At 51.9% G+C, this 21878-nt stretch overlaps 2 protein-coding genes across 2 annotated transcripts; both read left to right on the top strand.

The window, feature by feature from the left end:
- The first annotated feature begins 1352 nt into the window (after positions 1–1352).
- Positions 1353–7708, top strand: PMF1 (polyamine modulated factor 1). The gene is made up of 5 exons (XM_053278484.1): positions 1353–1563; positions 3165–3270; positions 4761–4861; positions 6110–6305; positions 6784–7708. The coding sequence occupies exons 1-5, from the start codon at positions 1391–1393 to the stop codon at positions 6835–6837; spliced, it is 630 nt and encodes a 209-aa protein (XP_053134459.1). The 5' UTR covers positions 1353–1390; the 3' UTR covers positions 6838–7708.
- Positions 7709–13382: 5674 nt separating this feature from the next.
- Positions 13383–17851, top strand: BGLAP (bone gamma-carboxyglutamate protein). The gene is made up of 4 exons (XM_053278681.1): positions 13383–13463; positions 14758–14802; positions 15925–15985; positions 17548–17851. Exons 1-4 carry the CDS (start codon positions 13403–13405, stop codon positions 17729–17731), a joined length of 351 nt encoding a protein of 116 aa, XP_053134656.1. The 5' UTR covers positions 13383–13402; the 3' UTR covers positions 17732–17851.
- The last annotated feature ends 4027 nt before the right edge of the window (positions 17852–21878 follow it).

Here is a 21878-nt window from a genome sequence, read left to right as displayed (position 1 = left end):
CCAGGTGGAAGGAAGAGGCCACACCCAGAGCACTGCAAGACAAGGAATGACAGACAGCCTCCTGTCCTCCTCTGGTGAGCTTCATGAAGCCCCCCCCACCCCTCAAAAGGAGGGCTCTTCTAAACTTCTGCTTAGGAAGAAACCCACAGTAACCTAGGAGCCAGTGACCATGGAGAGTAGCCAGCATATCTTAAGCAGCCTGTACAGAAATCCAGTCCTTGCGGTCATCCCAGGAGGGAGACTGGTGGTTGTACTTTTAGGCAACCTAACCCATAAGTTCCCATTCAAGTCCCTTGGAAAAACAGGGTGTGTGCGCATAGGGGGGAATTGGCCTTAAGCGCTCCTTATCTGCAAAAGGGCCCTTATCAGAGTGCCCTGATAAAATTCTGCATTTTTGTGAGTAGGAGGTGCTGGCAGTTTGAAAACAGAGGGGTGGAAAATACGAGATCCAGATCACAAAACTTCACACACATACCCCCCTGGGTTTCTCCTGCAATTCATTCAGGTAGGATCTGGGCTCTTGAAGAAATCAGCCTGGATTCCATACTGCAGGAAAAAGACTCTAGCCACAGGTGAAGCTGAATTTGGACCATCCCAACAGGCATTCCGGGAACAAAGGGAGACTGGAAAGGGGCACTCTAGGCTTCATCCAATAAAAGGAAAGCACATTTATTCACCTAAGCTTTTTAACTAGACTTGCAATTTTAAATTGTTTTAAGGTTTTTAATTTCTGCTTTGTTTATTCGGCTGTAAAGCACCCAGAGTCGGAAGTTTGGGTTGGAAGTTTTGAGAGAGGAGCTGGTCTTGTGGTAGCCAGCAGGACTTAGCCCCTTTTGCTAAACAGGGTCTGGCTGTATTTGAATGGGAGACTACATGTGTGAGCATTGCAAGATATTCCCCACAAGGGATGGGGCCGCTTTGGGAAGAGTACCTGCCTGCTTGTATGCAAAAGGTTCCAAATTCACTCCCTGGCAGCATCTCCTTGAAAGGTTGAGAGGGACTCCTGCTTACAACCTTGGAGAAGCCGCTGCCAGTCTGTGTTGACAATACTGAGCTAGATGGACCAAGGGTCTGACTCAGTATTTGGCAGCTTCCAATGTTCCTCCTTTCAAATGGCCACGGAATGCACTGAAATTTAGGCGGCAGTGGAAATTCAACTGAACTTACGTAGAAGGCCTCCCCCCGCCCCGTCGCGTACCAAGAAATGCTTGCTACAAATAAAGGAAAAGCACGCCCTGCGTGACATCATCCCGCGGCCGGCGCGCCTCCGCACAAACCACGTGATCCCGCACCAGGGACGGTCCCATGGGTTTCCGGGACCAATTGGGATCGAGGAAAGGGAAGGCGGTGGGCGGGGTTGCTGCGGCGTTTGAATCTTCGGCGGGTCAAGATGGCGGCGGCTGCTGCTGAAGCGGAGGAGCCAGCGGCGGAGAGAGACGGGGAGGAGGAAGGAGAAGAGAAAAGGCCGGGGGAGGCGGAGAGAGCCGCGACGGAACCCCGGCGGGAGCAGCTGTTCGACCTCATCGTCGAGACGTTCTTGGCGAAGGTGGAGGAGGCCGGCAGGTGAGCGCGGGAATCCTGCGAGAGCTGGGCGCGACTGTCTAGGCGCCTAAGCGGGCCGGGAAATCTCGCGAGACCTTGTCGGTAGTCGCGCGCGAGCGGACGTGCTGTCTGCCTGGTTCAATCAGGTCCGCCTGGCTGGCTGGGCTTTGTAAAGCATAAGTGCATCTGGCTGGAGAACCGTCCTGGCTAAGCATGGCCAGCCAACAGTGCCCGCGGTCTGCCTCTGCCTAAATGGGTCTAGTTGCGCTGCCTATCCCATTCCTTCCTTCCTTCCTTCCTCTTCCGCGAGCAACTCTGTGACCATAGCTGGCTCCACAGACGGAGGTCTGCGTGAGAGTGTGCGTGCCCTTGGGGGGAGGAGGAGGAGGACCGGTCTTGCGGAAGTGAGCATGCTTTGTTGAGACCCTTTGCTAAGCAAGGTCTGCCCTGACTTTTATTTGAATGGGTGACCATATGTGAGTGCTGTAAAATATTTCCCTGAGAGGATGGGGCCATATCGCAATGGAAGAGCATTTGCTGGCAGGCAGAAGCCCCCAGGTTCACTCCCTGGCAGCATCTTCAGATAGGGCTGAGAGAGATGCCTGCCTGCCTGCCACCGTGGAGAAGCCGCTGTCAGCCAGTGTAGTGGTCTGACTCAGTGCATGGCAGCTTCCTGCGATCCTAGTGCATGACATTGTGGGGGCTCAGTGGAAGAGTATCTGCCAGCCAGTATTGGCTGGTGCAGTTAAATTAAATTTACACTTTAATTAATCAGTGTGTAAATTAATAGGTGCTTATCTCCACATCTGAACGCTGGTCCAAGCTGCAATGCACCACCCAGCACCCCCTCTGGCAGGGGTTCACCTCTGCCACTCACCTGGCCTCCGGGAAGCTGATCCCCCAGTGGGGATCCCTTGCCGCAGGGAGTGCTGGGCGGCACACTGTAGCTTGGAGCGGTGTTGAGGTGTGGAGGTAAGCACCTATTAATTTACGCTCCAAGCTGCCCCTCGGCGGCATCCACTCCGGCCACTACTGCTGCTTGCATGCAGAAGGTCCTAGGTTTAATCCTTGGCAACATCCCCAGGTAGGCCTGGGAAACATTCCTGCCTGGGACCCTGGAGAGCCGCTACCAGTCAGTGTAGACTGTACTGCGCTAGATGGACCAAGGGCCTGACTCGGTAGAAGGCAGCAGCCTATGTCCCTCGCCTGGGGCAAAGATGTCGGTAGTTCCTTGCTTACCATGTGAATTATTATTATTATTATTATTATTACATTTATATCCCGCTCTTCCTCTAAGGAGCCCAGAGCAGTGTACTACATACTTGAGTTTCTCTTTCACAACAACTCTGTGAATTAGGTTAGGCTGAGAGAGAAGTGACTGGCCCAGAGTCCCCCAGCTAGTCTCATGGCTGAATGGGGATTTGAACTCGGGTCTCCCCCGTCCTAGTCCAGCACTCTAACCACTACACCACGTTGGCTCCCCTGAATAACCTGTGATGGGGTGGGCAGGTATTGGGGAGGTTTCTGGGGGTCGGGGAGCCAGAGGTGGCAGGTGGGGAGTTATGTTTGGGAGAGCTCTGTGTTCTGAAATGTCCTCCGCCTTTTCCCTTCTGTCCCCACAGCTACCAACGGTTTGCAGGCTGCTACAGCCGTCTCTACAGAACGCAGCCGGAACTCATCAAGTGTATCTACAAGCAGTTCATAAGCCAGCTGCAGACTTGCTTTAGGGTAGGAGCCAGGGAAAGTCTCTTCCTTGCACTCTGGTCAATTTCGTCTGGGTTTATTTTTAGACAATGTGAGGTGGTTTGCCAGAGCAAGCTTGTTTCATATCAACAGGAGGCGGGAGAAAGTGTTTGCTTATAAACACACACACACCCAGCACACAAATGCTTGGACACGGGAGCCCTTCAGGCTTTGATCTCTGCAATTACATTTGGAGTCATGGTAGTAATTTCTCCTTATGTGCTGATTTAAGTTTTAAGCTAAGGACAAGATGATGTAAATTTTTAAGGGTAATATACCATCAGGGCTGGTTCAGACACAGCGCAGCACCAGAATTAAATCCTGGCTGTGTGCGACTTCTCTTGATTTGGGGATTGCACAGCTCCTCCCTCGTCTTTGCGTGAGGATCGGAGGAATTCTCCCTCTGATTTTGGTTTAGAAAGAATTCAAGATCGTTTGTTTGGCTCTAACCAAGGAAACCTTGGCCGCCTCTGAGTAGAGTTTCAACATGCTGGCTAGTTCTCAGCGCCAACGTTGACCTGTCTAAGGTATGGGTGAGCTCAGCCTGAGGACCTAGCCAGCCCCTCCCTTGAAGGAAAGAAAGAGGGAGCAGTGTTCTCCCTAATTTCCCCCCTTCAGTGAGCAGAATGGATTTTGTTCAAGGCGGTGTGTGCACATGTGAATTATTATGCACCACTAAATACAACACACACACTCAGTCTATATATGTCTCAATATTAATGTGCCTCTAGTAAGCCCCCTAAGTCAGAAATATACATTTAGCAATCAGTTCAAACATCATAAAGTGAAAAGCCAAGGAAGTATGTGGTCTGCAGTAACTTGTCTGTCTCCCAGTCATACATTTGCAATATGGTGTAAAAATAACATTGGATTTAAACTGTTAAAAATATACTTTCACATAACTACATCTGAATTGAAGAATGCCATTCAAACCCTATTTTGTGGGAATGTAATGATTTTAGTCAACATTATATATTTTCTTTTTGTATTATTGCATGTATAATAGTAGAACGTCAACATAACCTTGACACACTAGCACCCTATCAACAAACAAATGTATCACTTTCATGCATAACTGAAATCCCAGTAGGATATTTGATTTAATACACAGATGAGTTAAAGGGAATTTAAGGAGATAGTATTTCAGTGGGATAAAATCCAGCACTCAAGCACTTAATTTCAATGCAAAATAGAAACAATTGCGCCACTTTTGAGAAGTCAGCATCTAAAACAAGAAAATCATGTAAGATATCTTAAGAACTGAATGTATTTAAGATGCTGGGGAAAACTGAGTCCAGGGCTCCAGTTTGACTCCAGTTATCTCCTGTTCTGCTCCTATGGCTGGCCTGATAGCCGAGCAGCTTGGATGGGTGAAAGGGGAGAGGTGAGTGAAGAGCCAAGGCCCCCCCCCCCCCCCGGCAAAGCTGGTGCTGTGCTGCAGCCCTGGTATGTTTGTTTTTCCCTTCCTGATGCAGGAGGAGATCCAGGAGCTGAAGCAAGAAGGGAATCTGGAGGTCCTCTTTGGCACGCTGGATAAGCTGGTGGAGGGAGCCAAGGAGAGGGAGACGCCTGCCTGGTAGGGAGTGATTCACTGGGCAGGGGAAACCTGCAGCCCTGCTGGACCCACCCAGCCACATTGCCTCTCGTCACAGTGGCTGTTTGGATGCTTCTGGGAAGCTCACGAGCAGCAGGGCATGAAGGAGGCAGCCCCTCCCCGCTGCTGTCTGTCCCTAATGTCTGGTAGACTGCCTCCAAATGCTGAGGTTCTTCTTAGCGCCTGTCTAAAAGCCATTGACTGGTCCCTCCTGCATGAATTTGTCCCTTACCAAAGCCAACAGCCCCTCCTGTGCTAACAAATTCTGTGAGCTGTATGTCAGATGAAGGAGGGATTCCTTTAATCTGTCGTGAACTTACTGGCAATCTGCTACTGTATGTACCTGTGATAACTGAAAGGGGGAGACTTCTGTTTCCCCTCTCCACTATCTTTGAGATCTCCTTATTGTGCTCCTTTCTGGTATGTGTTCTCTCTATCTCTTGTTATTTACAGTAGAATGCTGTTTAAAATATTTGTGTAGGGCAGATGTTTGGATTCCTTGTTCATCTTTTTTAAAAAAAAAACTGTCTTGTGGCACCCTTGGAGACTTAGTGTGGCCTAAACTTTGAGGGCCAGAATCCCCTTGGTTCGACACTCTCCACCACTGGTCTTCGGCTGGCTGGCTGAGACCCCTAGGTGGGTCGTCCCCTGGCCAAAGGTGAATTGCAGCAGCCAGATCACCACCACTTTCCCCTTTCTTTAAGAGAGAGGGAGAGAAAGGTCAACCAGGTGCAAAGAGGATCTGAAGGGCCACGTTCTCTCACACGGACCTGCCTGGGTATTACATCTCCCTCTGAGGTCCTTCTCCGGGTCCCTCTGCCTTTAGTGGCGGCTGGTGATGGAAGAGAGGGCTGTCTCTGGGGGTGGTGTCCCATGAATGGCAGGCTGTCCCCAGAGGGGGCTTCCTGGCACCAGTCAGCACCACCTTGCAGTGTCTGGAGGGCTGCCGGGTAGAAACCTGTGCTTGGATTCTGTAAAACGGGGAGTCCCCAAGGCTCTCCGAAAGAGAAAGAGCCCGGCTTTGCCATGGAGAAACCGGAAGTGGGCGGGGTGGGGTGCGGCGGAACGGGCCTCAGTTGCTGCCGGGGATGCCAGAGCCACAGCACCAGCGTTTCTGCAGCAAATGAGTCCTGTGTGGGTGCCCCTCCAAGCCGGAGTGAGCTGCTGAGCTACTCCGTGCTACGTCCTCAGGTGGGCTGCTGATCCTCGCCACGTCTCTGTTGCCTTCAGGCGCCCCAGCGGGATCCCCGAAGAAGACGTCCGCAGCGCCGTTGTGCCGTACCTCCTGAAGCAGCGCACGTTCCTGCAGAAGGCCCTGAAGGGGAAGGAGGAGGCCAACGCCAAGCTGGCCGAAGCTGTGCTGGCCGGCCGCCAGAGGATCACGGACCTGCAGCAGGAGATCCAGAAACGCCAGGCGGAGTGGCAGGTGAGCGTGGCCTCCTCCGTTCGGGAGCACAGGCCGTGGGGCTGGAGTGTTTCCTCGGCCCCTCCAGAGGGGCCCTGAGGCAGTGGGGACCTTGGAGGGGAGTGAGGGTGGCGGCCAGGGACTCGGACTGATGGGAAGGAGTTGCTGGCCAGACCAAGGGCATGGGAGCAGGGCCGGCAGCTAGCAAGCTAGCTACGGAGAGCTCCTTCCTGGGGAGGGACGTAGCCGGGCTGGATCTGGAGTGACAGTCTGGGGGCACCCACCCATTCAGGGCTGGAGACCAGACTGCCCCCCTCAGCCAGGCCGATAGCCCCAGAGAGATCTAGGCAGGGGGGCCATGGTGGCCTTCAGTAGGAGCTTGTGGGGGGAGAGCATGCCTTTTGGGGTAGTCATCTACCATAGTAGCTGGCAGGGAGGATTCCCAGTTCAGCCCAGTGGCTTGAGCCAGTCTTTTCTCTCTGTCCTTCCTCCCTTCCAGGCAATTGCTCGAGAAGGCCGTGAGATTGCAGACTCGCTGGAAGAGCTCCAGTGAGACGGGCCTGGCTGGCTCCTGGTGAAGGGGAGTCTCCCCTCGGGTGGGGGGAAACGCGGCAGCTGCTTCGGAAGGCCAGGGTCCTGCCCTGGGCCCTCCTGCTCTCCGTGGGCCTCTCTTTGGGCAGGAGCCTGCAGCAGGGGCAGCTTCAGTGGTGTGCTTCCCCCACAGAGCGGTGGCCTGAACACCTGCCTCTGGGTTGCCTCCAAAACCTCTTTGCTCTGTGGGGTCTGGGACTTTCTCACAGGTGATTGGCAACGCGCCTTCCTCCCTAGCTCCGAAGAGCTCCTTGCCTGGAATCTTGACTCTCACTTCTCAGTCCGGAACGTACTCTCTAAATACTATATTAGGAGGAGGAGGACGAGGAGAAGTCGCTGTTGTACAGTTGCATCAAAGGGTTCCAGCTCCTCTCCTTCTGTCTTCTCCTTTTGGTTCTCTCGGTTTCAACTGCTTCTGCTTCTTTGTTTCTCTTTCCTTTCCTTTTTTTTCTTTTGGCCAGGTGATCACTTGGATCTCTGTGTGTCTTATTCCTCCGTCTCAGAAACCTTTGCCTGGCTATGGCTCTTTCCCCCAAAGGCAGGATTTTTATACAAGCTGAGATATGATAAAATGTTGATATGATGTTGGTATCTCTTGAGGTTTGCCGGAGAGGGGCAAGTGTGGAGGTTGCCATGTAACTGCCTGCACTCTAAACCTAAAAAAGTGTGGTTTGCAGGCCTCCTTTGTCAAATAGCTTGAAGGAAGAAGAACGGTTCTTGGTGTGACCAGAGTTGTCGGCCATACCTTTTGGGTATCTTCTGAAATGGCATGTTTTGTGGCTTCGGAGATAGCCCTGATGGACACTTCTGCATTAAAATATCATCTTTTCCAACTCCTGGTTTGGTGTTCTTTATACATGGCTGGAGAATAAATGTATATGTTTATCCTTAGAAATGCCAGCATACGTCTTCCCAACTTGAGGGGCACTGTAAATCTGTTCACCAGGACAGCCCTGCTGGATCAGGCCCAAGAAGGCCCGTCTAGCCCAGCACCCTGTTTCCCAGAGGGGCCCACTAGATGCCGCCTCTGGGAAGCGCACAGGCAGGGGATGAAGGTGTGATGCCTTCTCTCCTCTGGCTGTTGCTCCCTCACACTGGGATTCAGAGGCATCCTGCCTCTGAGGCTGGGAGTGGCTCTGGTTCCCATTTCAGCTGTCAGCACTCTCTCTTCTACCCGTCCTGTGGCTGGAGTCCTCCCGGTTTGTTCTTTCCCCAGAGGAGGGTTTGCACACCTCCTCTCCTCTGCATGCAGAAGGTCCCAGCCGCACTCCCTGGCAGCTTGAGTTCAAAGGACTTATGCAGCCGAGCTAGAGGCCTCGGAGGCTCCCTGCCAATCAGAATACTCAGTCCTGGCTGGCTGGCTGGTGGTGATGGCTGCTTCAGATGCCCCAAAGGGGGGTTCCTCAGTAAGAGGATTAATTTGGGGTGCGCTTCCCGGGAACACCACCGCTGGCTGCTAACCGGCCACATTCCCTGCAGTGTTTAGCTGCACCATCTTGCTGGGTACATTCTAGGCTCGCGTGGATCAAAGTTGTGGCCTGCACCAGCTGCATGTCTGATTTGGGAATGCGCCCCATGATCCGCTGGGCTTCCAGAGCAGATGCCAAGAAACGCCCCCCCACCCCCGGCCGAACCATGAATTGCATTTGATAAGAGGGAGGTTTGCTACCCGTAGGATGGAAGCAGCGTGCTCAGGCCGACAAGAAAGGCGCCCTGCTCTGCTCTCCGCATCTGCTGCCAGTTAGAGGCTGCGAGGTCGTGCTGGGATGTAATGCTGACCAAGTTACCCAGATTCCCCCTCTCCTTTGCAAACCCACAGTCCTTGATTACGTGGTGAGTACAGAGTGGGTTGCCAAAGGGCCCTGTTGGCTGGGCCACGCCATGTTCCTTGTGGCCAGCAGTGGTCAGCACCAGCCGTCTCGGGGAAGCTCTTGGCTTCGCCTCTTCCGGAGGCAGGCTGGGGTTCACGTAGGATGTCGTGACGAGCGAGGAAAGCTAATGAGCGCTGCTGCTTCCTGATGCCTGCCACAAACCTGGAGGCCTCTCTTGGCAAAGAGACCCAGGGCACTGAGTTCAGACAGGGCTGCACGACGCTCTGTCACATGCTCCGGGGTCATCAGGGCCTCGTGCTCCACATTAGCCTTGAAATTCAGAGATCAAGCAATGGAGGGAACCCAATACCGGCAGCACAATATTTCTGAGTTCGGACGGCGTGGAAGAAGCAGAAGTGCAGGATGCACGCACACTCACCAGAAAGTGCCCACCTCCCCTTCTCCTTACTCACTACGTGTGGAGGAGGAGAGCTGGTCTTCTGGTAGCAAGCATGACTTGTCCCTGTTGCTAAGCAGGGTCCACCTTGGTATATATTTGGAGCACAGGAAGCTGCCAGACCCTTGGTCCCTCTAGCTCAGGATTGTCTACCCAGACTGGCAGCGGCTTCTCCAAGGTTGCAGGCAGGAGTCTCTCTCTCTCTCTCAGCCCGATCTTGGAGGGAACTTGGAACCTTCTGCATGCAAGCAGATGTCCTTCCCAGAGCGGCCTCATCTCCTGATGGGAATATCTCACAGTGCTCACACATGTCACACATCTTGTTGTAAACCGCCCAGAGACGTAAGTTTTGGGCGGTGTAAAAATATGATAAATACATAAACAAACAAACGTAGTCTCCCATTCCAATGCAAACCAGTGCAGAGCCTGCTTAGCAAAGGGGACAATTCATGCTGGCTTCCACAAGACCAGCTCTCCAATGTGGGTGGGGAACTCCCATTTGGCTGGGAGTCTGCATGTGGCTCTATAAAACGCCCCCCCCCTTAGGAGATGGGAGTGCAGCTCAGGGCAAGAGCATCAGATCCGAGGTTCCCTCCCTGGCAGCATCTCCAGGTAGGGCTAAGAGAGACTCCTGGCTGAAACCTTGGAGAGACGCTGCCAGTCAGTGTAGATGACTCTGAGCTAGAGGGACCCGGGGTCTGACTCAGTAGAAGGCCGCTTCCCGTTTCCCTAAGCAAAGCCATTTGATATTGGAGGAGGCCTAGGGGCCTTCTGTATTCCACGGGGGGGCCCCCTCCCCAGCGCTTGCGCAGCCAGCGTGGCACTTGTGAGCTGGCCCCCTTGGCATCACAAGCTTCCGTGACTGATCTGCAGCTGGAGCAGGCAAGGGCATGCCTCTGGCCCGCTTCCTCTCTCCGGATCTGGAGACGGTCCCACGGCTTTGGAGCTCAGCACTGCGGCTTGCTGTGGCAGGATGCCGTTTGGGGGAAAGTGCGCCCGGAGCTTGGCCCCAAATTGCATCCTTGGGTTTCTCTCCAGCCCCGCACGTCTGCTGAGAGCGCAAGCCCGGGCAGCGGGGAGACGTCTCTGCAGCTCAAACCTCCCCTCGGCTGCCAGCTGCTCCTGGCCATCCTCCAGCCCTCCTTTGCTTGACACAGTCCTGACACGGAAAGCCCTCCTGCCTCCCAAAGGGCTCCGGCGGAACTTTAGCAGGAACCCCTGCTGCTCACTGGGCCAAGAGGCACCTTTTTAAACATGGTGATCCTCTTTATTGAGCAGGGGGAGAGTCACTGGCCCTCTCCACCCCCAGCACAGCATCCCTCCAGTGACTGTTGCTGGTGTCTACCTTGTTTTTTTTGTTTTTAGATTGTGAGCCCTTTGGGGACAGGGAGCCATCTTGTTTATGTATTATTTCTCTATGTAAACTGCCCTGGGCCATTTTTTGGAAGGGCGGTATAGAAATCGAATGAATGAATGAATAATCCCACGCACGGACGGGCCGGGGCTCAGCTGTGCAGCCCTGCAGTCACCGGCTGCAATTGGCCAGACGGACTGCCTCTTCCCTGTGCTCCAATGACCCCTTGCACATCTCTGTCCCTCTGCTGACTTTCGAGGGGATGCGGATTTCTGGGGGGGGACGGGGACGGGACGACGGGGACGGACACTGCATTGAAATTTCAGAAATGGAAACGCCAAAGCTCCTAGACTTCCTCTTATTTCCCCAACAAACTGTTCCTGGGACATAAGGAGCGCTGCGGCCGGGGTCAGACCCAGAGGGCCTTGCAGCATCCTCTTTCCAATAGAGTCCTGCCTTGGGATTGTTTTAATGAAAGGCGGTATATAAATCTAACAATAAATAAAACAAACAAGAGCCTCTCAGAAGCAGAGCATGTAGGCAAAGAGCCCTCTCTCGTGGCTGCTTCCCAGTAACCAGCAGTAGACTGCCTCTGAAGATGGAGGTTCTCTTTTCCTACAATCAACTGTAAAGAGGGACCCACAGGTTCAGGCCAACAGCCCCTCTAGGCCAGGATCCTTTCCCAGGTGTCCCTAGGAAGCCCACAAGTGGAAGCCCTGCCCTGCCCTGCCCTGCCCACTCTTGCTTCCTTGCAACTGGGATTCAGTGCCTTCCTGCTGCTGAACCTGGAGGTGGCACAAATCCAGCAAGAATAGTAGTCCTTGATAGATTTTTCCTCCATGGATTGGTCTAATCTGTCTTCAGAGCCCTCTCTAAGCTAGTGGCCATTGCCCTATCTTGTGACAGTGAGTTCCATAGGTTAACTGTGCAGGATATGAAGGAGTAAATCCTGCAAAATACGAATACGACAAATAGGCTACTGAGGCTAGGGAGCGAGAGGCTTACTGAAGCCACCTAGTGAGTTTGTGACGGGTGTGAGATAAAAACCAGGTTTCTCCTGACTCCTAGTTTAGCTGGGATGCCACACCACACCACACCACATAGGCAGCTGCCTTAGACTTGGTCAGATCTCCTGGGTCCAACTGAGCCCTGCACTGCCGACCCTGAATGGAGTGGGGGTGTCTTGTCTAGCTTTGCCTGCAGATGCTGCCAGCGATTGAACCTGGGACCTTCGGCGTGCAAAGTAGGTCGGCTCTACCTACTGAACTGCTGCCCCTCCTCATAACTTGGGTTCCAGACCTGTGGTACTCCAGATGGTGCTGATGGTGTGGAGGAAGTTGATAGAATTCCACCCCCTCCCTCTCTCCTAACACTAGAACCAGGGATAATCCCATGGAACTGGTTGCCCAAGAAATTTAGGACCAACAAAAGGAAGTACTTTTTCACACAACGGATAATCAGCCTACGGAATTCTCTGCCACAAGATGTGGTGACAGCCAACAGCCTGGATGGCTTTAATGGGGGTTCCCAACCTGTAGTACTCCAGATGTTGCTGAACTACAACTCCCATGATCCCCAAGCTACAAAGATGGAAGCTGTAGTTAACACAAGAACAGCCCTGCTGGATCAGGCCCAAGGAAGCCCATCTAGCCCAGCCTCCTGTTTCCCACAGTGGCCCACCAGAAGTCTCTGGGAAGCCCACAGGCAAGAGAGGAGGGCAGGCCCTCTCTCCTGCTAATGCTCCCCTGCAGCTGGGATTGAGAGGCCTCTTGGAGGTGGCACCAGACTAGTAGCCATTGATAGACCTGCCCTCCGTGAATTTTTCTAAACCCCCATTTAAACCCCACAAATGGTCACGTGAAGCTGCCTTATACGGATTCAGAGCTGTGTGGGTCAGGATCGTCTACAACTCTGGCTGGCAGCAGCAGCTCTCAGGGGTCTTTCCCAGCCCTAGCCAGGGATGCTGCCAGCCAGGGACTGAACCTGCTGGGACTGCCTTCTCCATGCCAAGCAGGGCTCTGCCGCTCAGCTTCGGCTCTTCCCAATGCGCTAAGGACCATAACAGGGATGACGATGAGGGTAAAGTCAAGAAGGGGCTCAAACAGTCCCCAGGTGTGAACTAGGAGGGGCTGGTCTAGAGGGCCTCTAAGGAGCCGTCCCATCCTAAACCCAGTGATGTCGCCCACCATGGTTGCCAGAAAACCATCCGAAGCCAAAGCTGTCCCTGCTAAAATCTATAATTCCCCAACCGGTGACCCTCCAGACGCTGCTGAACTACAACTCCCATCATCCCCCGCCACAAAGGGGGGTTGCAGCCTTTCTGCTGCTGCGGCTGCTTCGGCCAGGGGCTCTCCAACCAGTGTCCCCAGATGGTGTCGGACTGCAATTCTCATCACCCCCCGTCCTTTGAGCATGGTGTGTGTGTGGGGGGGTGATGGGTGTTGTAGTTGCACGCCATCTGGCAGCCCTTAGTGGAGACTGAGAACCCCTAAGTCTCCAGGAGGCCAGAAGGAAAGCCCCTCCCCAGTCCCCAAACTCACTAGCCGTTTCTCTAGAGGACGCCTCTCCCGGCAAATGGGCTTGGTTGGTTCCCCCCGCTCTGCCCCCAGCGCCCGCCCAGCCACACCGGCCATTTGGGCTTGGCAGCCTCCCTTGCAAATAGACGGGCTCCAAAATAGAGCTGGCAGCATCCAGGCCCGCCAGCCAACCCGCCCCTCCTGTGGCTTGGGCAGGCGGACGGGGGCAGACCGGGGTTGTTTTGTGGCCAAGCCAGGGGCTGCCAGAAGAGTATAAAGGGCCCGTGAAGAGCTGGGGAGGGCATAGGAAGGAGCAGCCAGCCCAGGAAGGAGCCTCTTCAGACGTGCTGAGACAAGAGAGCCGCCCCTCGCAAGCAGCCCCCGGCAGCATGAACACGCTCACTCTGGTCAGCTTGCTGGCGGTGGCCACGCTCTGCCTTTGCCATGGAGGTGAGTGGGTGGGTGGGTGGGTGGTGGGGGTCCTTCTCTGATCTACTGCACAAGGCTGAAGAAGACAAGAGGGAGGGACCTGTTAGTGGTCTCTCCTCATGCAAGCCCCTGGCTTCATCCAGCTCCAGCAGCACAACATCTTACATAGGAACCTGGGAAGCTGCCATATACTGAGTCAGACTGTTGCTCTATCTAGCTCAGTATTGTCTTCACAGACTGGCAGCAGCTTCTCCAAGGTTGCAGGCAGGAATCTCTCTCAGCCCTCTCTTGGAGATGCTGCCAGGGAGGGGACTTGGAACCTTCTGCTCTTCCCAGAGCAGCCCCATCCCCTGAGGGGGGGAATATCTTCCAGTGCTGCTCACACTTCTAGTCTCCCTTTCATGTGCAACCAGGACAGACCCTGCTTAGCTGAGGGAACAAGTCATGCTTGCTGCCCCCAGACCAGCTCTCCTTTCCACATCTTCCCAGTGGCTTTTGCTGGTATCTACCCTATTTCCTTTATTGTTTGTTTTATTTCTGTGTAAACCACTTTGAGGACTTGGGTGGGAAGGTGGTACAGAATAGCAGCAATAATAGTTGGTGCCGGGGCACGGTTGGCACAGGAGGCGGATGGACCATCAATGCCATCCAGACATCAACAGAAAGGCACGAAGGGGACGATGCTTCTCCTCCTCCTCCTCCTCCTCCTCCTCCTGCTGGAAGAGGGCAGAACACCTGGATTAAAATGGCAAGGAAGCAGATTCAGGCTAGACATTATTGGGACAGCCTGCTGCAGTGAGTTGGGTGCGGGGTGTGTGTGTGTGTGTGTGTGTGTGTGTGTGTGGAATAGAAGACCTCAAAGCTACCGCCCTGAGCCATTTTTGGAAGGGCGATATAGAAATTGAATTAATAATAATGATGATGATTAATAATAATTAATAAAGGTACCTTCCAATCCTAGCACTCTATATTTCGAGGACCTTTAACAGGGACATTTCCTGTCTTTGGGCATGGGTGGGGGGCAGTCTTTGTTACCTGGAGATATTCCCCTTAGGAGATGGGGGCCGTAATTTGGTGGCAGTGTGTCTGCTTGGCATGCAGAAGGCCCCAGTTTCTCTCCCTGGCAGCGTCTCCAGGTAGGGCTGGGAGAGGCCGCTCTGCCTGAAACCCTGGAGAGCCGCCTCCAGTCCTGGCTGGCTGGACCAGTGTTCTGACTCCGTGTGAGGCAGCTTCCTCTGGCCTGCGTGCCAGTTTCCTTGGCCCCTCGGAGTGAAGGGGGCTTGCTCATTCCCCTTGCCTTCCTTCTCGTTTCCAGGCGACTCCAGCTCCAACAGTGCCAACGACTCGCCCAGCTCCGAAGGTCAGTGGCCTCTCTTTGGGTCATTTCCTTGCTTTGGTGAAGAGGCGGGACGCGTTTTGCTCACGCTGCTTATGCTGCCGGGAGGGTCTCTGAACGGGGACTCGACAAATTCCTGGGGCGACAGGGGTCCGTCTATCAGTGGTTGTTAGCCATGGCAACTGGATAGAGCCTACATGTTCAGTGGCAGCGTAACTCTGGATACCAGTTGCTGGGGAGGAAAACCAGAGGGGATGACTGTGACCTGCTTCCACGCTTCCTGGAGACTTTTGGTTGCTAGAAAAAGGTGGCCCCGGGTCCTGCATCCTTCCTCTTTATGTTTGCTGCTCTCACGGTTCCACCAGCATCATTTTACCCCCACCTGGGCTCTGCCCTGCTGGGAACGTGGACCAAATTTCATTCAAATATATCTCAGTGGGCCACAGCAGGCTCCCTGAATGACTCCTTTTAAAAAGGCGAACCCCTTTGTGATAGGGAACCCTCTTTGGGCACACACTTTGGGACTCTCCTATCATGCCAAGTGGGTCGAGGGGCACCTTTTCAAGTGGGGTTACTCTTCTCTTTAGTGGGGGGAGCAAATGTCCCCATTCAGCCCAGAGTAGCAGCCCCTCCCGTGATCCTCCTTGCTTGGATAACTGTTGGCGGTTATTGAAAAGGGACTTGTTCAATTCTGAGGGTTAGAATCCTGTTTCCACATTTTGGAAATGAAAGTGGGTTTTCCCAGGATGCCAGTTCCCACTCCCTGCTGGGGGGGTGGTGGTGGTGGTGGGGAGGTAGTAACAGGAGAGGAATTGCAAGAATGCATTTTGAAAATCAGTATTCTTTAAAAGGAACTCAAAATGACTCTTTGCACAAGGCATACTTGATCTGTGGAACTTGCTGCTGCAGGATTGAGGTGGTGGCCATTATCTTAGATGGCTTTAAAAAGGGATCAGACAAGTTGGAGCATGATCAATGGCTCCCAGTCTTGCTGGCTATACGTGACCTCCAGGTTCAGAGACAGTATTGTGGCTGGGGGTGATGGGAGTTGTAGTCCAACAACCTCTGGGGACCCAAGGCAGAGAACTTCTGCCCTAGAGGGAGGCAGCAATTTTGACAATGTTCTCCTTCTCCTGCTTCTTGCAGCTTTTGTCTCCAAACGGGAAAGTGCTGAAGTAGTGAAGCGCCACAAGAGGCATTACAACAGGTAAATAATAATAATAATAATAATAAATAATAAGCAAGGCGAGGAGCTTGAGCATAGGAACATAGGAAGCTGCCATCTACTGAGTCAGACCATTGGTCTATCTAGCTCAGTATTGCCTTCACAGACTGGCAGCGGCTTCTCCGAGGTTGCAGGCAGGAATCTCTCTCAGCCCTATCTTGGAGAAGCCAGGGAGGGAACTTGAAACCTTCTGTTCTTCCCAGAGTGACCCCGTTATTCCCTAAGGGGAAAATCTTACAGTGCTCACACATCAAGTCTCCCATTCATATGCAACCAGGGCAGACCCTGCTTAGCTATGGGGACAAGTCATGCTTGCTACCACAAGACCAGCTCTCCTGGTCGGGGGGGGGGGCGTGGGGGGGGCTCCATGCTGGCTTTGAGAGGGCCTCCAGGAAGCCCCAAATATTGGATGCCAGAGGATGGAGAGACCCAGGATGCAGGACACATCACTGACATTGGTCAGGATCTGAAGTATCAAACGCTGTTGTACTGAGAGTATCCCAAGTCCAGTGTTCTGAATGGCCCAAAGGACTAATTGCATACTCGTTACACTCAGAAAGCGTCCCCCCACCAGCACCAAGAATCGGAGCTGGCTTGTAAAAATAAAAAAAACTTTTATTTTTATTTCATAGAGATAACTTTTTATTTTATATAAAAATAAAAGTGAAAATAGTACAAAAATGCAATCAAAGCGCAAAAGTTGTAGAAACAGCATTTTGAAAACAGCATTTCCATTTGCAATAGAAAACAGGGAACACCTCCATCCTTTCCGACGGACACGGCATTTCCACTTCTATCTAAAAACAGCAGAGAACGGAAACAAAAAGCCAGCAGGCCAGGTGCTTCTAAAAGCCCAGAGAAGAGCTACCAATACCTGAAGTGGGGTGGGGTGGAGGTAAGGCAGGGAGCGTCCAGATTTCAGGGGGAAGGGGGTTCCAGAGGGCAGGGGCCACCCTGGAGAAGACCTGTTAGCCCATCACCACCTGCCAAACCTGAGCTAGCAGTTGGGCACGCAGGACAGCCAGCTCACTGAAGGAGTCTACTAGACAGAGGAGGAGTAGGCAGCTTTGTCATGCCTCCTTGGCAGCTGGTTGGAAAACCTCTAGTGGAATAAAGCAGCCCCGCCACTGCATGGAGGCAGGTTGCTCCCGTGCAGAAGAGCCCTCCCACATAGGGAATTTAATTAATTAATTAATTAATTAATATTAATATCCTGCCTGACTCTAAAGTCAGTTTCTTTCTCCTAGTGTCTGGTCTAAATCTGCTCTCTCTTCTGTATGATCCTGCAAGATAAAACGGAATAATCCAGTAATAGCCCCTTGCAGTGTACGACCTCTGCTTCCATGCACATGCTTTAGTCATCGTAAGAATTGACATTTTCCTCGGGGCAGAGTTCAGCAGAAGGTGTAATTAAAAGAAAAGAAAGTTCCTGCCAGCAGAGCCCTTTTGTGTGCGACCTGGGATTCTGTCCCTAAAAGCAGAAACATGAAGGGGAACACTGAAGGGAAGTGCTCCTGTCCTGACCACGCTCCGTTCTCTTGCAGGGTGTATGACGACGACGATGACGCCGCTGCTTTTGCTGCCGCTGTTGCTGCCGCTCCGGCTACCGTGACCCGTGACCCCTACGAACCCCAGCGAGAGGTCTGCGAGCTCAACCCGGCCTGCGATGAGTTGGCGGACCACATCGGCTTCCACGAAGCGTACCGAAGATTCTATGGGCCGTTGTAGGGCGGCAGGCATGACACCCATGGGGAAAGGGAAGGGCGCCGGAGGGGGGAGGACCGGGAGCCACTATGATCTGGTGCTACATATTCCTTGTTTCCGAGATCAGTGCCTTGACTCGCCTTGAGCAGCTTCTGCCTGGGATTTCCAGGCCTTATGCTATCACACTGCCTCTGTAATAAGCTAAATATTGATGTGCTTGAACTGATGTATGGAAAAATAAATATGTGTTAAAAATCTGAAGTTTGCCTTCATTGATGATGATTATTGTGGACTCTTCTGTGTTGTTTTGCTCTCAGATATTACTTAGGTAGATCCTTTCTTACGGTCATTGACCAGAGAAACCATCGTCATACAGTTTGCAGCAGTCAGAGATTACTTTGCGGTGGTTGGCTGAGCTGCCATCCGAGCAGAGAGAAGTGGAGCAGCCAGGAACGGTCTGTAGCTGCCCCCTAACCCTAACCCTGAATTTTAACATTAATAAAATCAATATTAATATGTATATTAAAGACATTAACTTATAGTAACATTTATAATACATCCACTGCCAAGTAGATTCACTTATTATAGGGGTCCCGAGATTGACTACAATTCCCATCACCCCCTGCCACAATGCCTTTCATGTCTGGGGATGATGGGACCAAGATCTGGGGACCCACTTTAAGAACCCCTAAAATATACCGTACATATGATAAGGGAATAGCTTTACAAGTGAATATATTGTAAGTGGATATACTTTTTATAAATGATAAGGATATTCACTGACAAAATTGTACTCCGTTAAGGTATTAATAGATAAGTGAATGTATTTATTAGTGAATAAACTGACGGAAGAGAAGATTGAGCAGCAGCTAATAGTCACAACAGCAAAGCTGAACCTCCATGTGCAGTGGCAGACTTCTTCTAAAGCAACAGATACCAGAAAGAAAGAAACCAGGAGAGTTATTGCCTCCATGGGCAATTTTATTTATTCTTGCATGTAAATCCTGGTCTTCTTTCAAAGCCCAGAGCAGCATACATGATCAGAGAAGAGAGCTGGTCTTGTGGTAGCAAGCATGAATTGTCCCCTTAAGCTAAGCAGGATCTGCCCTGGTTGCATACAAAAGGGAGATTAGAAGTGTGAGCGCTGTAAGATATTCCCCTCAGGGGACGGGGCCGCTCTGGGAAGAACATCAGAAGGTTCCCAGTTCCCTCCCTGGCAGCATCTCCAAGATAGGGCTGAGAGAAATTCCTGCCTGCAACCTTGGAGAAGCCGCTGCCAGTCTGTGTAGACAATACTGAGCGAGATGGACCAAGGGTCTGACTCAGTATATGACAGCTTCCTATGTTATGTTTATCCTCACAACCACCCTGTGAGGTAGGTTCGACTGAGAGAGAATAGGCTGGCCCAGAATCACCCAGTGGATTTCATAGCCAAAGAGGATTTGACCTCCAATCTCCATGGTTCTAGTCCAATACTCTCCAACCACTATACTATGCCCTTAGCTACAAATGTCTTTATTTCTAATTTGCTACTGTTACAGTAATCTTCCCACCCTTTCCTGCCTGTTCTTCCAACCTGAAGTCCACATTAGTGTATGTACTTCTCAGAGGCATCTAGTGGGCCACTGTGGGAAACAGGATGCTGGGATCATAAGATGATCCAGCATCTTATGAGCTTAGCGGTCCAAACAAGTGAGGTCTAGCGACATGGTTAGTCTTCTTTGCAAGGCTGCTGTGGCTCCCCTGCGGAAGTGAGCATGGGACCTGGAGACCGCCATCTTTGCTCCTCTCCCCTTATGGCTCATCGGTTCTCACAGGGAGTGGGAGTTACTGTGACCCTCACTTCCGGGACCTTAAGCAGGCCATACAGGGCTTCCCGTGTTAAAAGGTACTATAAAATAAATAAGCAGTGTCTATGTGAAGGAGGAAAAGGAGGAAAAAAAGACAGTACTGCCAGCCTTTGTTGGGCAACAGTTATTTCCACTAGATTTCCAGGAGTGCTGTGGCCACATTGAACTAGGATGAGCCCAACAGGAGTAGGGTCATCCTAATTCAACAAGGCATTTCATTTTCAAAACCAGTGTGTTGGTTGCTTTCATTGGACTGCCCCGTGGTATTCACCTGCTCCTTATGTCCTCCCTACTCTACACAAACAGTCTCACTTGTGTTTCCGGGACAGGGTAGGGTAAACCGCAACCTAGAAACCATGGCTGAAGCAAGATTTGGACCACTTGACTCACAATCAAGCCATTGCTGTGGACGAAACTGGTTCTTGTTTTCTTGCATTTTTCTGCCAATGCAAGCAAAATAGTGTCCAGAAGTTGAAACAATTGGATGGACTTTCTATTCATTTAATATATCAACCAAATGGTCAAACCACTTAGGGACTGGGGTTCACTTTCCAGAACAAGCAGCAGGCCAAGGTTGCTACATAGTCTTTCTGGAGACTGGAGTACCAGGATTTCACTATTCAAGTTTCTCTTTCCAAGTACAGCTAGTTCTGTAGCTAACAGCAGCAAAGCAGAGAAAGATCCCCTTGGCAGAGGTCTGGACTGGACCATTAGCATGTGCATGATGGACTTCTCCTTCCAAGAAAAAGTGTCTAGGAATGAGAGAAGTCACAGGCAAACCAGCTAACAAAATAGGATTCATCAGAGGCAGAAGAACCCTTGTGAAGATGCATTTAGAGCCACATAAGAGGCAGGGAGAAAAATGAGAAGCTACAAGCAAGAAAGCAAAGGAAGGGAAGGAAACAACCAGCCTACACAATATTTAAAAAAACCCATCAGCTGAGCAGAGTAGTAAAGCAGAGAGTCCAGCTATAGCACCACTTTTCTTGCTGAACTTGGGTTTAGCTAAAAACAGGACAAAACAAAGACATCAGAATTAAAGAAGGAAAATTTGACTGTGGGGAAAGCTGTCTTTTTAAAGCACAACCTGGTGGCACCTGGTATTGATGGCTAGCAATGCGTTTCAGCTGCTGCTGCCTCAATATTAGGACTGGCCGACCCACAGTCAGTCCTTTTGTCCCCCTGGAGCAGCATTTTCTACACAGGCCAGCAACAGCTCCCTGGGACTGAGTTTGTGGCAGACAAAGTGAGATTTCAAACAGGTAACTTCTTTATGCTGCTTCTTCTTAGCCCGATCTCTTAGCCACTGTGCTATTCCAGGGAGATCTCGATGCCTCCTAACAACCCCTCCCTTGCTCAAATTCAACATGTGGGTGCTGGTAGGGAAGACTGCCTTTTTAGGGCCAGCCCTCACATCTTGGAGTATAAGGTGCATTAACGGCAAGGGCCTCAGAGCATGTGTAGAGTGTCTTCCTTCTCTCCCAGTTAATCTCGGCTGGCTGTTAGATGTCTAGCAGGGTGGCCGGAGTGTGCGTGGGGAGAGAAAAGCTCTCCAAGTGGGTGGAAATGGCTTTCAGGTAGCCCTCCCTGCCTGCCTGGCACCTCCTGTTTTAAAAGTTCTCTACCAGGGATGTGTGTGGGATTACTGGGAGAGCTGGTCTTGTGGTAGCACCCCCTTAGCTAAGCAGGGTCCACCCTGGTTTGCATTTGGGTGGGAGACTCCATGTGTGAGCACTGTAAGAGATTCCCCTTCTTAGGGGATCTGCTCTGGGAAGAGCGGAAGGTTCCAAGTTCCCTCCCTGGCAGCATCTCCAAGAAAAGGCTGAGAGAGAGACCCCTGCCTGCAGCCTGGGAGAAGCTGCTGCCAGCCTGTGTAGACAATATTGGGCTAGATAGACCAATGGTCTGACTCAGTAGATGGCAGCTTCCTAGGTTCCTACTCGCACACCCCATGTCTTTAGGATGAGAGAGCCCTCCTGCAGCGTCATTGTAGTTAATATTGATATGAAATGTATGTTCTGAGAACAGCACCAGGGTGCAGATTCCATTGCCCGGCTACAAAACAGTTAAGGAGTTTCTCCTCCCAAATAGTATTGAAACTTCCACTAAACCTAACAGCTGCTAACTGAGCAAAGAGGCACTTTGTAAAAGTGGAGATTCTCTTATATTTAGCAGGCAGAGAGCAACTGGCTCCCTCCATCCCCAGCACAGCATCCCTCCAGTGGCTGTTGCTGGTGTCCGTTTTGTGTTTCTTTCCTAGATATTGTGTGTGTGTGTTTGTGTGTTTGTGTTTCTGCCACGGGCTGCAAAGACTTTGGTGC

The sequence above is a fragment of the Hemicordylus capensis genome, chromosome 14, assembly GCF_027244095.1.
Source record: "Hemicordylus capensis ecotype Gifberg chromosome 14, rHemCap1.1.pri, whole genome shotgun sequence".
NCBI classification, from domain to species: Eukaryota; Metazoa; Chordata; class Lepidosauria; order Squamata; family Cordylidae; genus Hemicordylus; species Hemicordylus capensis.
This window is presented reverse-complemented; position numbering and strand designations above follow the sequence as displayed.

What these genes read in the sequence shown, in the direction of transcription:
- PMF1 (XM_053278484.1), top strand. Translation starts at nt 1,391, where the DNA reads ATGGCGGCGGCTGCTGCTGAAGCGGAGGAGCCAGCGGCGGAGAGAGAC. An exon ending in AAGGTGGAGGAGGCCGGCAG is followed by an intron (nt 1,564 to 3,164) that starts GTGAGCGCGGGA and finishes CTGTCCCCACAG; the next exon opens with CTACCAACGGTTTGCAGGCT. An exon ending in GAGAGGGAGACGCCTGCCTG is followed by an intron (nt 4,862 to 6,109) that starts GTAGGGAGTGAT and finishes TGTTGCCTTCAG; the next exon opens with GCGCCCCAGCGGGATCCCCG.
- BGLAP (XM_053278681.1), top strand. Translation starts at nt 13,403, where the DNA reads ATGAACACGCTCACTCTGGTCAGCTTGCTGGCGGTGGCCACGCTCTGC. An exon ending in CGACTCGCCCAGCTCCGAAG is followed by an intron (nt 14,803 to 15,924) that starts GTCAGTGGCCTC and finishes TGCTTCTTGCAG; the next exon opens with CTTTTGTCTCCAAACGGGAA. An exon ending in CACAAGAGGCATTACAACAG is followed by an intron (nt 15,986 to 17,547) that starts GTAAATAATAAT and finishes GTTCTCTTGCAG; the next exon opens with GGTGTATGACGACGACGATG.